The sequence below is a fragment of the Triturus cristatus genome, chromosome 11 (genome assembly GCF_964204655.1).
Source record: "Triturus cristatus chromosome 11, aTriCri1.1, whole genome shotgun sequence".
Taxonomy (NCBI): domain Eukaryota; kingdom Metazoa; phylum Chordata; class Amphibia; order Caudata; family Salamandridae; genus Triturus; species Triturus cristatus.
In genome coordinates, this window is record NC_140594.1 from 1,159,599,218 (window position 1) to 1,159,612,829 (window position 13,612).

The following is a 13,612-nucleotide window of genomic DNA, read 5'->3' on the forward strand; positions in this document are numbered from 1 at the left end:
GCCTTGGCAAAGGCAGGAGTCGTGGAAGTTCAAGAAAGCTGATTGTTCTGACCAGCAAGGTCAGAGGGGCTGCTCTTTTGGAGAGCAGCTAGGGCCAGTCTGGAGCAACCAGACCAGCATCGTTGATTTCAAAATAGGTCGCCAAAATGGCCACTAGCCAACGGGCCAGGGACCGGGCAGGCGCGTCGAGATGCAAAGTGCAGAGGGGCCCCACGCAGATCGTGGAGATGCTGGAGGGCTCACCTTTGGTGCAGATGCTGCTCGGGTGTTGGGCTTCTCAGGACCCAAAGCACAACTTGGAGGGAGCCTCTGTTGTTGCGCTTGCAGCTTATCGTCGGTCTTTCAAGATGGCTGGCTCCACGTGTCTCGGTGCCTCCACGGGTTCCTTCTTTGCAGGGACTGTGGATCGGGCGGTGAGAGGTCTGGAGGTCCAGGTCTTGTCGGGCTCTGGGCTCGGGCTCCGGCAGGAGGCAGCGGCAAAGCAGACGTTCAATAGCTGGTTGGTGCTTGCGTTAGCAAGATGGTCACTCCCTGACCATAGGGAAGATTTCCTTCAGTCCTCTGTGCAGCAGAGCGTCAAAGTTCCCGTCTTCTTCTTGTAGTTAAGTTGATTCCAGGATGTCTGAAGTCTTAGGACACAGCTCCTACCTTTAAGCGGATTCTAGGGGCCGGACTACCTGCTAGGTCCCTCCCTAAGGGTGGGACCAGGAAGGGGGGTGGTTACACCCCCAATCCTTTGTCCAGCTCGCCCCAGGTCCGGGGCTGGTGTGCCCCAGGACCGGTTTGAACTGGCATATGCACCGAGGCTCCTTGTGAGCCTCAGGCATGTCTCATTCCATTCAAGCCCTACCTGACCAATACACAAAATCCTGTCTGGGGTGGTGCTCGCACCTCCCCTGGCAGGAAACCCTTTGTCCACGTCTCCCAAGCTGGAAGGACTCCCAGCAGCAGGAGGGCAGACTTGTGTCTGTGGTGGCAGCATCCATTTTGTGGAGCTGAGGCTATGTCTGATTTTACCCGGGTTTCAGGTACTGTACATGTCGTGTCCCTCTAGAAGGGTGGAATGCTAACCCCGTCGCCAGAATTGGCGAGGGGTTAGTATTCCAATTCGTATGACACCTTACTCGACATGTTTTGATAAAGCCAAACCAAAGATAGCATTTAACCGCGAGGTTCATAATGCACTTAAGAGTATATGGTATGACGATATCTGGAAACAGTAGAAGGAAGTTGTTCCGACCACTGCAGGCAGGCTCAGCTCATGCCAGAGCACCATCTCACATGGAACCAAGCACTCTGCCTTCAGGATTGTTAAGGCCTGCCATAGGAGTGACTTATAGGTTACCAGGTGTCCCATTTAAGGTTAGGTATAGGTATACTACACCTAAGTAAGAGGTGGTTACACCAACTTACCCCAGCTGAGTGATCAGCCAGTTGTGTCAAATTTGTTAGGCCAGGCCAGGGGTGGCATAATACATGCTTCAGCCCCTGGCAGGCCTTAGATACACCAATGCCCTGGGTACCTAGTGTACACTGGTACAGGGGCTGACAGGGTGATCCACTTCCAATTGGTTATGCACCTAGGGTGCATAGTGTCAATTTAGTTAGAGAGAACAGCAGGCTGGGGGTCTGATTAGCAGGACCACAGCCTCAATATGTCAAAAACCAGTGAAGCAAAAAGCAAAAATTTGGGGTCACCATAGGATAGCAGACCCTACTCTCCTACAATAAAGAATCGTTATTCAAAAAGGATGCCCTAAACTCGGGCCTTCCAAATAGCGAATCCTCATGAGTTCCTAAACCCAGTGGAAAACAAAATGTTACTGTCGCAAACCCTGCTATATACACAATCGCAGGGTTTGCACAAGAACATTTGTTAGTGCGTCTGCCCCCTGTGTGTCTGATTCCTTACCTCTCCTCTTATCTTAAAGGGTGAGAATGTCTTTTGTTAGTTTAATGGGAGCAAAACTGTAGGACACAGAGCAGTCCCTGCACCACCGGCATCCATCGCACCAAGAAGCCTTCTCCATATTGAACCGCATCCTTTTCTACAGGAAGTGACATCACTGGCATCCTGTCATACAATCATTAATAGAAGAAGCCAAGCGTGATGACCTCATTTCCCAGCGTGACGCCATTTTGGTTTCAAACTGGTACCTCTTTTCCTTCCCTAAATGGTTATTTTTAGAACTTTACTTTTTAAAGCCTTTTCCTTCACCAGCTTTCTTGACTATGAGAGAAAAGTTGGAAAGATTTCACCAATTATTCGCGCTACTAAACTTGCTTTATTATAATTTGATGAAAGGATTTACGCTCCTTTGAAGACCTCTATGAAGGTGTCGCTTTTGTATAATTCCTTAATTAAAACTGAACAAAGATAGGTCGGTTTGGAAATCCTGGATTGAGGTGGGTATGTGTCTTATCTATCAGTGATATCTGTCGAGGAGACACTTTTTTACCTTTTCCAGAGGTGCATTCTAAATTCCATTTTACCTTCAACGAAATATTGTAAATATGAAATGGTATGTCACTCTGTCCTCAATGCCCTCTTGGATTCAATGCCAGCTGCTGAACTCTCTGATATGGAATTATGCATATATGTTTTAGTCGCTCTGGGCAAACAGTTCACCAAGACTCCCAACTCAAGGTTCACTCATTCTGTACAAAGATGGAACCCTGAATCTGACGTAGACTTGTCCATCGATCGATGCTCAAATATATGGCTGTGTAATATGGCGACCTATCTGTCAGCTTCTATTTCCCCAAACTAATGTGCTTATCCTGTGCAATCGTCTCTAGTCTCTGCTTAAAATGGTTAAAGCACATTTAATTAATAATTCTAATTGTTACTATCGCAAAAGTTTAGTAGGTTCTATAAAACAAATGTTAAAAGATTGCTTTATCATTGTACATTTTTGGATAGATGTGTGGAAAATGTCGGTATTTTTTTAATTTCCATAAAATCGTTTCAGCCCCTGTCTATCTGCTCTCCGGATGGGGTCAGACATCATTGTTTTATACTCATAAAAATTCACCCTCATTTTTGCAATGTGGAATGCTCTTGACTGATACTTGACTAGCGTAATAAGTTCTAGATGCCACGAATGTGCTGTTCCTTTGTGATTGTAGTGGCCCTAATCATTTTGCAGTCGATCACTTATAGACATACAATCATATTGTGTACTGTTTAACTGTGACATACATACAAGTTCTCCCAGTTCCAGTGTTGGTTTTTGTTTGTTCTTCATTGCATGTCTTTACCATAACCAATCCAAATATTTTGAACTAAAGCCATGATTCTTTGTTGCCGGTCGTTCTTGCCTCCCGTGGGGTTCAGCTTCTCTTTCCGGTTTCTCTTAGGACATCTTTGGCTTCAGGACGCATGCGCTGCGCAGGGCGCTGAGCCTCCTGGGCTATGCCCTCTCCCTTGGACTGCTGCCCCTGCTCTTTCACTGGAGGCCTGACTGGCACGTGTGGGCCACCTGTGTGCCCTGCCGCCTGGAGGACGCGGACGTCATCCTGCTGAGGACAACCGTGAGTGGCTGGCTTCTTTTGAAGTACCATGAGCTGTACCTCAGGGGTAACAAAGGCCCTGATTGCCAGCTTAGCGCTCATCCCGCTTCAGATACAAACTCAGTGCCTTATTTACAAGATTTTGCCACAGGGCAGGGCCGCAGGCCTTCCTGCTGCGCTGCCCTAAGTCAACAAGAAAAGCGCAGTAATGCGCCGTGTCTATCAGATACAGCGCATTCCTGTCTTTTTCCCCTGCACTGGCGCATAATGCACTGCCATGCGCCAATCCAGGCACCCTTGCACCATGGTACAAGGGTGCCTGCGTTGTAGGGGTGATTGTTTTTGTGCAGGAAGGGGCACCTTCCTGCACAAAAACAATCACAAGAGGTTTTTTCTTCTTGTATGTGTGCAGCATTCTGCAGCACACATGGAAACAGCAAAAACGAGGAGAAATAAAGGTATTTATTCTCGTTGCACCCACCCTTACGCCTTTCCTTGAGTGGCATAAGTTTTGGGCGCTGCCTCAGGGTTACATTCCCTCGTACATCTGGAGCAGTGTCAAAAAGACATGGGTTTTGCATGGCAACGCACCAAGCCACACCCACTGCACACCCCTTTAACGCAGAAAACTGTGTGAAAAAGAACGATATTTACAAGGCTGTATTAAGCCACGCAAAGTGGCTTAGTGCTCCGTGGTACATATGGAGCAGGTCCCTGTGCCACCTGATCATCACAAAAAAGTGACGCTTGCTGGGCGCGGCCTCATTGTAAATGAGGCCCTCAGATTGCACACAACGTGGCATATTTACTAGGGGATTGCACCACTGGAAAGTCACTTTTTTGACGTTCTGGTGGTGCAATGCCCCGTTCCATATTTCCAAAGTGACGTCAAGCCACGTTTTATGGTTTAACATCGCTTTGTAAATATGGTACACAGCGGCATAGTTACCAAAAAAAGTTTGAGCGCAGTAACACTACAAATTTGGCAACGCCGCGCTCTGAAATTTTTAAAACGCAGGGATGTACATAATTCACAAGTTTAAAAAGCTGCCTTGCTCCAGCACAGGCCCTGTTGTGCCATGTTGCAAGGGCGCCTGTGCTGCATGGGCGATCTTTTATGTGCAGGAAGGGACACCTTCCTGCACATAAACAATCAATAATGGCGAATTGTTCTTTCTTTGTTTGCTGCAGATTCCTCGTAACACCATCCTAAGACCAGGTATTCCATGGTTTGCTTTTAGTGCAGTGTCAGCCTTGTAAATCTGGGGCAGTGTCAAAAAGAAATGGGTGCTGCGGTGGAACGACCAATGCAACACCCATAGCACGCCAATTTGCCACAGAGGACTGCGGTGGGAAGGGGCATGTTTAGAAGGTGTCGTTAAGCCACGTTAAGTGGCTCAGCACACCTTGTAGATTATGGGGAATGCCGCTATGCCAACAGAGCGTTACAAAAAGTGACGCTCGGGTGGCGGTAGGGGCTTTTAAATCTGTCCCACAGAGTCGTTGTAAGGTTTCAAGGTTTGCATTTAGGGCACCTTCACGTGTTTCCGTGTGCACTAATCCGAATCCTTGCTAATGGCATTTCACATAGTGAACACCAGTCACCTTTACACCCTCCAGGTGTTTTCAAATGTGACTCAAGCAAAGCCAGGAGCATTTACAGAGACAGAGTCACAAGAAAGAGCAGATATACACCCAGAGATGTACAGCTGTACCCGGGTGTACAATTACTCATTTTAGGAATTCACAAATCTTTCCCAACACCTGGGAGGGGCCGGCCTTTAGGACTATTAAGGAAAGGATAGGAACTCCGTGGGCTCGATTGGGAGGGAAGTCTCTTTGTGAACGTGGCTTTGGAATGCAAATTGCATTTTTTTCTTAGTGTAAAGCCACTTTTTCAGTTCACACCGCTTGCCCAGGTAAAAGGATTTGCTCACAGAAAGGTTCTGTTTGAGTAAACCTGCTGCGAGGGCGGCGGTCACCATTCCAGGGGTACTCTGAGAATGTCTTCACACCTGCAGACCAAAGCATCTCTGAACCGTCCCCTGCTGGAACAGACTGGGAGCGTACTCCTGACGAGGGCAGGAGTAAACGCCACCTCCCTCGGGGAGGAAGGCTGCCAGACACGCAGAGGTGATGACGGTGCAGTGGAAGGGGTGTGTCCAATGGGGGCATTTATTCCCTGGGAAGAAACAGTTACTTGGTTGCAGAGTGGCTCTGAAGAGATGCATTGCTGTATTTACTCCTGCAAAGATGGACCTCACGTACATCCGTGATTGTCACGTGTTGGCAGCAGGCCCGGCTCCAGGAATTTTTATTTGGGTGGGCCAAGGGTGCATTCGGGTGGGCCAGTGCTGGCCTGATTTATCACTTATATATGTCTGGCCAGGCCTGCTTCAGGGCCCTCCTTTATCTCTCCTTAGTCTTACAAGACCCAGTAAAACGCACTCTTTTCCAAGTCTCTTTCTAAATGTTATCACTCTCAAAAAGTGTTTTTTCCATGTAATGTCCCTTTGATGGGAAGAGGAGGTTTGTAAGGCGGGAGTATCAGGCAAGTGACACTACTCGGGCTCCCTCTGTGCGAGGCTTTAGGGAGAAACCCTCTTCATTACTACCTCCACCTGACCCCAAACTCTGCAACGCACTCCCTTACAGGCTGGATTATCCCCTTAGTCATCACCCCTCTCCATTGCACCTTATCTCACAGCTGATCTTGGACCCCAGCCCAATATCAGTTCCACTTTCATTATTCCCAGTAGATAACAATAGTAAAATCACCTTCAAATTTAATGTAATTAGCACACACTTTAAAGTATGCTCCACAGTTGTCCTAATTAACGACTTGGGAGAGGAGTTGGCCTAACGGCTAGGGCGCTCGACCTCGAATCTGGGGAACCGGGTTCGAGTCTCGGCAATGACGCTGAACATCCTGTGATTCTGCACAAATCACTTAATCTCCCCGTGACTAACAAAAAATGAATGTGTGTCCTCATGTAACGTAACTGGTGCTATGTAAAGCGCTCTGATACCTGATTCGGATTAAGTTTGCGCTAAAAATACAAAAAAAAGACTTAATTAAATAAACGAAAACAGAAAGGCCATGACAGGGCTGGCTTTAGTGCTGGTGTGGAAGTCTTTTTTGGCGCCGCACCATTGCCCTTCATCTCTCCGTAGCCACTTCCCCTCATGGCCTCCTCCTTAGACTCCCTAACTACCACCCTCCACCAGCGCCCCTCATCTCTCCGTTGCCCTCTCTCATATCCATTTCATTTGTTGTATAGCGCTACTCATATCAGTGTAGGGTGTCACAGTACTTTACATCACGCACACATTATACAGAGACAATAAATCAGTCTATGGGGAGTGTCACATAAGCCAATGAGGATTACAAGGTGTAGAAAAGACGTCATCCATACTAGTGGGCAATATATTTTACAAGGGTTTGGTCTGGAGAAGCACAAACTCATGATTTAAAGAGTACTCCAGTGGTTGGGGGTTGGCTTTACTGATAAAAATGTATAACTTCCCAAAGAAACTCTTTTTTAGTAACATTAGAAAGATTGGAGAAGTTCTAACTATATCACAACACAAAAAAGTGAAGTTTGTCTGCAGCTCTTTGATGACAGTTCATAGGTCACTGTCCTATGTTAGGATAGTAACTTCTGAACTGCAAGTAACACAAGGATCTCTGTGACAAAGGCGGTAACCCACTGAGCTATTCACATACAATTCAGTTTATCAGCATTTAAAAACTACCAACAGACAAATGGTTACTCTGCAGCAGGATCGTAAATCACCAGTTATCTGATTTTTTTTATTGTTGTTGTACATCGGTGGCATATTCACTGCGAGGCCAAGGCTCATGTCTGGGTGGGCTTGGCCCACCCGTCCCACCCTCTAGAACCGGGCCTGGTTGGCAGGAGTACTTCTGAACACCTCCGTCTATTCCTGAAAGTCGCAGATAGCGCCTGGACACTGCTTTTCCACTAATCGCAATATTTTTATCTTTATAAGGATGAGTTCAAGCAGTGCTCCAGGAAGAACGTGGAATGGATTAAAGTGCCAACTTGGGCGAGCTCTGTGATTGGCCAGCCGCCGCCCCTCGTCACTGATGATGAAAAGTCGATCATTTCTAGAGCTGTGCGGACGTCAGACTCCAAGGTAAAGATCCTGCCTTTGTTTGATCGTCTCAGGAGGGGCGGGGTCTGTTCAGCTTCCTTCTGACGTCATCCTCGCAGTGTGCCCTCATCACCCCTCCGCGGATACAACCCCGCGGAGGAGGGAGGCGAGCCTGGGGTCACAGCAGGGCCTCAGCGGGACTCATGCGACCACAGACATCCTAATAAAGCCGACTCCTGCCGGTGAGTTTCAAACATGGAGGCGCATGGGGGTGTTGGGGGGCAGGGCCAGGGAGGGCAGCAGTAAGGGCATGTCGAAGAAGGCGCCTCAGGGAGCCCCTTCTTCTTGTCTGGAAGGCCCGTATGCCCCAGCAGTGGCTTCATGGGTGCCCTGCCCACGGTGGCGTGCCGCAGGTGATGCTCCGAACAGCCGCAGTCTCCTCTCTCTGACACAGCCTTCTCTAGGGCCCCTGCATGTTTGCGTCATTCTTTATTTATGTATTTATGCAAACTGCCCAGAACGCATTTCAACGATCACAACCTCTCCTTCTCTGGAAGTCACACCCCATCATTCCCCGATCCCCTCTAGGAGGCTACCAGCCCCCAATCATCTGCATGAACTCACACCCCCCCTCACTAGTGACTACACCAAGCCAGGGACATCTTACGGATTTTGCGGGCCCTGGGCCAAACATATTTTGGGGGGCCCCTTTTCACAACAGCTTTGAATTTATAATCAAATTTGAGCCCCTGTTTCCCACGCAGTTTCTGTTTCCTCAGCTGCGTTAGCGATTCATCATAGGCATTAGCCTATATATTTCCGATGCAAACGGACGCATGCAGCTGACAGCGGTAGGCTTTAGTGTTTTCTGCCCTGCTACTTGGTTTTTAATACTTTTTAAATTGTATATGTGTGGCTGAATTACTTTGTGCTTTTTAACAATTTCTCCTCAATAAGCGCACTTGCACTGTACTTGATTCTGCTTGCCTACACCTCCTTAGCTGCTCCGATTCGCATCTCGCTTTTCCTCCAGTCCTGGTCCGCCGCGGCTGATACGCCGATTGTGCGGAGGGCTGTGGCTACTATCGGGTTCCTCACTTCCGCCCACGCAGTTTCCGCTTCCTCAGCTGTGAAAGCGATCCTGTTTGCATCACAGGCATTAGCCTAGACATTCCCGATGCAAACGGAAACGCGCCGCTGGCGCGTCAAAGGCGCACCATAGGCTAGCCCGTCAGCATTCTGTAGGCGTCCGGCGCCGGCCATGCTGCCCAGTTCCCCTCCGGTGAGTTTCTTCCACTTTATCACAATAGGAAAAAACTGCTTAGCCTTAGGCGGCTACCATTATGGCAGTGTACAGCGGCTGCTCCGAGCTTGGAGGTAGACTTTCGATGCAATAAGTGCAACTGGTCTCTCCTCCAGCCCAGGAAACTCACACCCAATATCCTCCCACGCAACAATAAGTGTAAAAACAATAAGAAAACAGAGGACTTAAAGGCCACCCGTTTAAGTTGTCGTTCTATGCAAATGCCTGAACCACACATCCATGACCTACTTTTAGACGAACAGCCTGATCTTTTATTTCTCTCTGAGACCTGGCTGTCTGAAGCCTCCAACCCTACTATCACCTCAGCCATCCCTACGGGTTATAAAATCCTTAGAAGGGACCGACCGAGTGGGAAGGGGGCGGTGTCGCCATCCTTTACAATCAAAAACTAGACTGCTCTACCATCCCGATGGAAAACATCGAAGGTGCAGAGTCCTTCCGCTTCCGCTGTACCTTATCCCCCATCATAGCATAGCTGTTTTTCTGATTTACAGACCTCCCGGTGCAATTGGAAATTTTATTACTACGCTTAATACAGCCACCACCTCCCTGGCCTTAAAATACAACTGCCTTATTCTGGGAGATTTCAATATACATATGGACAATGGAAAAGACCCTCATACAATTTCCTTGTTGGAGGCGCTGCAGACCTGCAACATGTTTCTATCTATTTATTTGACCACCCATGAGAAGGGTCATACCCTAGACCAAATCTTTCACAACTTTGACATATCAGTAAGCCTACTTCTGTCCATTACCTGGTCTGACCACCTCCTATTTAAATTTGTCATTCCCAACTCTGCCACAGCCACTCGGGCTAACGCAGGGCAGAGGGTCCCTAATTACAGGACGTTCCACAAAATATCCATCCCGATGTTAGCAGATGCCCTCGGTCGTTACTCACTGGATCTGTCTGGCTTCCCTGACTCGGACGCCCTCTCAATAGATTCATGGCTCAGAACCAACATTGGTGCAGTGGTACTGGTGGTTTCGCGCTCCTCAAAGAGGTCGGCCCACCAGCTCCATGGTTTAACTATCCCCTCAGATCTAGCACAAGAAATTGCAGAAAAATGGAAGGGAAATGGCGTAAATCCTATCTACCTGAGGACAGGAAGGTGTATAAAGACACCTTAAAAGCTCATTACATTCTCGTGAAGGCAGCCAAGAAAAACTTCTTTCAAACCAAGATAGAAAATGCCCAAAATAGGAGTAAGGAAACCTTTAGCATAGTTAAATCCTTTACCTCCCCGATAGTCGGCACAAAGGAAGGGCCATGCACGCAAGAATGGTCTAAGCAAATAGATCAATTCTTCCACAAAAAGATCTCCGTGATCCAACAAGCCTTCACTAACATCTCAGAGAAAGAACTGACCTTCTACCTTAGTTCCAATAGCAAATTTCACCTCTTGCATCCACCATCTTTACTAGCGTGCCCTGAGTTTCAGCTTGAAGAGTCACTGACCCTTCTCCAAAGCATTAAGTCTGGCTCTCCTACCGACCCATGTCCAGTGAATATCGTGAACCTATTAGCTCCCACCATAAACCCCACGGTTGACCAGATCTTTAATGCTTCCCTCTCCTCAGGCTACATGCCGAAATTATGGAAGGATGCTAAGATTCTTCCACTGATAAAAAAGGCTAACGGCAAACCGACGGGCCCTGCCAACTACAGGCCAATCTCCCTTCTTCCGACCCTCTCCAAAGTATTAGAGAAGCATGTAAACAAGGCCCTCAAAAACACATTGAACATGGGGAGCTCCTTCATGAGTCCCAATCCAGTTTTAGGGCTAACTACAGTACGGAGTCCGCTCTGCTGGAAGTGACTGAATTTCTCAAGGGTAAGCTGGACCAGGGAGGCAAGGCTGTTCTGATACTGCTCGATCTGTCGGCGGCCTTCGATACGGTCCCAGATGAGAGGCTCCTGGAGAGACTTGCTAACATTGGCCTGGGGGGACCGTCTTAACATGGATGTCATCCTTCTTGGCAAATACATCTCAGGACATCTGGCTCCCCCCTTTCTCATCCTCGGTTCTGGCCATGAATGTAGGTGTCCCTCGGGGCTCCATTCTCAGTCCTACCCTTTTTAATATATATCTATCCCCCTTGCATTTCTAGTAGAGGAAGAGGGCGCCAAAATAGTTTCCTACGCTGATGACACTCAGCTGATTTTTACATGTGAAAAAGGAACCGAGTTTGACGGGGCAATGATTAGGTCTTGCCTCACAAAGGTTTTTAACTGGCTTAAGATCAATCAGCTGAAGTGCAATCCTGACAAAACTGAACTGGAGCTCTTGGTGGCCAAAAGATCTGCCGCCCCCGCCAGCGGAAAAGGAGAAAGTCAAAAACGTAGGAATTCTCATAGACAAGACACTCTCCATGCGCTTTCAAATCCAAAATCGAACTGGCACTTGCTTGGGCATACTCCAGATGCAAAAACAAATCCTGCCACTGGTACCGCTTGAGAGTAGAAAGATGATGGTGCAGGCTCTGGTGAAATCAAAGCTTGACTATTTCAACAGCTTGTACCTCGGTCTTCCCAAATCTCTTATCCAGCACCTACAAGTGGTACAAAACGCGGTGGCCAGAGCCTTCCTGAGACCTACACCTAGATCTAGTATGACCCCTATTCTTAAGTCTCTACACTGGCTCCGCATAAAAGAACAGATCGACTTCAAAGCGAGGACCATCTTCTTTAAAGCTTTCCAAAGCTTAGGAGCCGGCTACCTAAATAAGCGAGTTAATCCCAACACAACATCTAGACCCCTAAGATCTTCCATTGCCAACCTGGCCATCATGTCTAAAATATGCCGTGCCCACACTAGAGACAGATCCCTCTGCTTTCTAGGTGCAAAATTGTGGAATAGACTCCCTGAGTCTCTGAGACTAAACACAGACCTACTCTCTTTCAGGAAGATTTAAAAACCTGACTTTTTAATAACTGATGGGTCTTTTACGCATGTTTTCCTCCTTCTGTCATGCACCAGGACACTCGAATCTGAGTAGCTGCGCATTTTATTAAATACACTATTTCATTTCATTAGGTCCCTGACAGTGCAAAGGGACCCTCGTCCAAATTCTAAGGGCTCTATTTACGAGGACTTGCTTCACTTTTATGCCGCAGGTGCATCCGTTTTTGTGACGCACTGGCAGCGTAAAAAATGTGCCATGTTGCGTCCTATTTACAAAGTGACGAACCTAGGCAGATGCGTCACTTTGTAAACCCCTGCACCACATTATACCTGTTCCAGGTATAATGTATGCAAGGTGTGTGTTCTCCCGCAAAAAGCCTCGTAGAAGTGGCGCATTAAAATCTATGAGAACTCAGTGCACCACTTCTAGGACGCCATTGCGTCAATATCTTACACCTGCCTCACAGCAGGCGTAAGACTGATGCAGGCCGTTTCACATGGGGCTTGTCCCATGTGAAAGGACACATTGCTGGAGTTGCGTCTATTTTCAAACACACCCCAGCAATGCATCACTTTTGCGCCTACAGATACGTCAGAAATACTGATGTATCTGTAACTCCTTGCGACATGATGCGTCATACAGTAAATATGATGCATCCATCATGTCGCAAGGAGGGCGCACTAAGAAGTGACGCATCCGTTTTCACACAGCGATGCGTCACTTCTCATAAATAAGGCCCTAAATGTGTTTACATCTAATACTCAGGGACAGTGATGTGTGTTTTCAATATCGTAACACAGCAGCAGCTCACCAATATTACTGCAAATAATCTCTGTGACGTCCTCCCATTTCTTATGTTAGGCCTTGTTTTGATCTAAAAGAAACTTTTTAAATGTATATTGCATGAAACAAACACAACATTTCTCTGCAAAATGGCTGTACTAGACTCTCACACATCAGGCACATAAAAAATAAATTAAAGGAAAACTGTATTTAAAACAATCTGTTTAAGAAATAATCAAGGTCATTAGGGCAAAACTCTGGAGAATGGAGCTGACTCTGTCAGGGGGCCCCCTGAAAGGCTGGGGCCCTGGGCCAGAGCTCACTTTGCCCATGCATTAAAATGTCTCTGCACCAAGCTCCTATCAATCTAATCTACCACAAAAGAAACTGGAGTTAATGCGTGGATGCTGGCGTGAACTCACAGGAGTAACGCCACAATCTATCAACACCGGAGTGACCACTAACCCTGGCTCCGGAGTAGCGTGCTGCCATAAAGAGCTTTCATGCCTTACCAGGGGTTGTAAGCGCTATATAACTCAAACTGAAGTACAATACAACATTTAAATGGCATTGTGTGTACTGAGTAGAGGCAGCAGGAAGTAGGAAACTGCGGCACAACATGAGATGCTCAAATACACAAATGATCACATTCATTCTTTGTTTCCGGATTAGTCGGTCAAGGGCTTTAACAGAAATGTTCTTTATGTTTGGTTTTACTCCATTGATGTTCTGCTGATAAAGAGCGTGAAAAAAACAACATGTCCATTCACCAAGAACCAAGAGGCAATCCCCATTTGACTGCTGATTACATCAAAGGATCCACCCCGGATCCAACCTCAATAGCATCCTTTTTGTTTCTGAGAGCGGAAGGGATACTCAGTGGTGGAAGGTTCAAAGGTAAACAGGGCTCCATGGTCATTGTTTATATTCCCTTTCTGCCACTACCTTCATGACCCCTGAGAC

General features: G+C 47.4%; 1 protein-coding gene across 2 annotated transcripts in view; it reads left to right on the plus strand.

The window, feature by feature from the left end:
* The window catches only part of LOC146788635 (putative cation-transporting ATPase 13A4), a 348,080-nt gene that overhangs the window by 49,019 nt on the left and 285,449 nt on the right, over positions 1-13,612 (plus strand). For both annotated transcript variants that reach the window (XM_085635825.1, XM_085635826.1), the window contains exons 2-3: positions 3,361-3,534; positions 7,528-7,674. In XM_085635825.1, the coding sequence (XP_085491951.1) occupies positions 3,361-3,534; positions 7,528-7,674 (321 nt within the window). The remainder of the gene's footprint in view (positions 1-3,360; positions 3,535-7,527; positions 7,675-13,612) is intronic.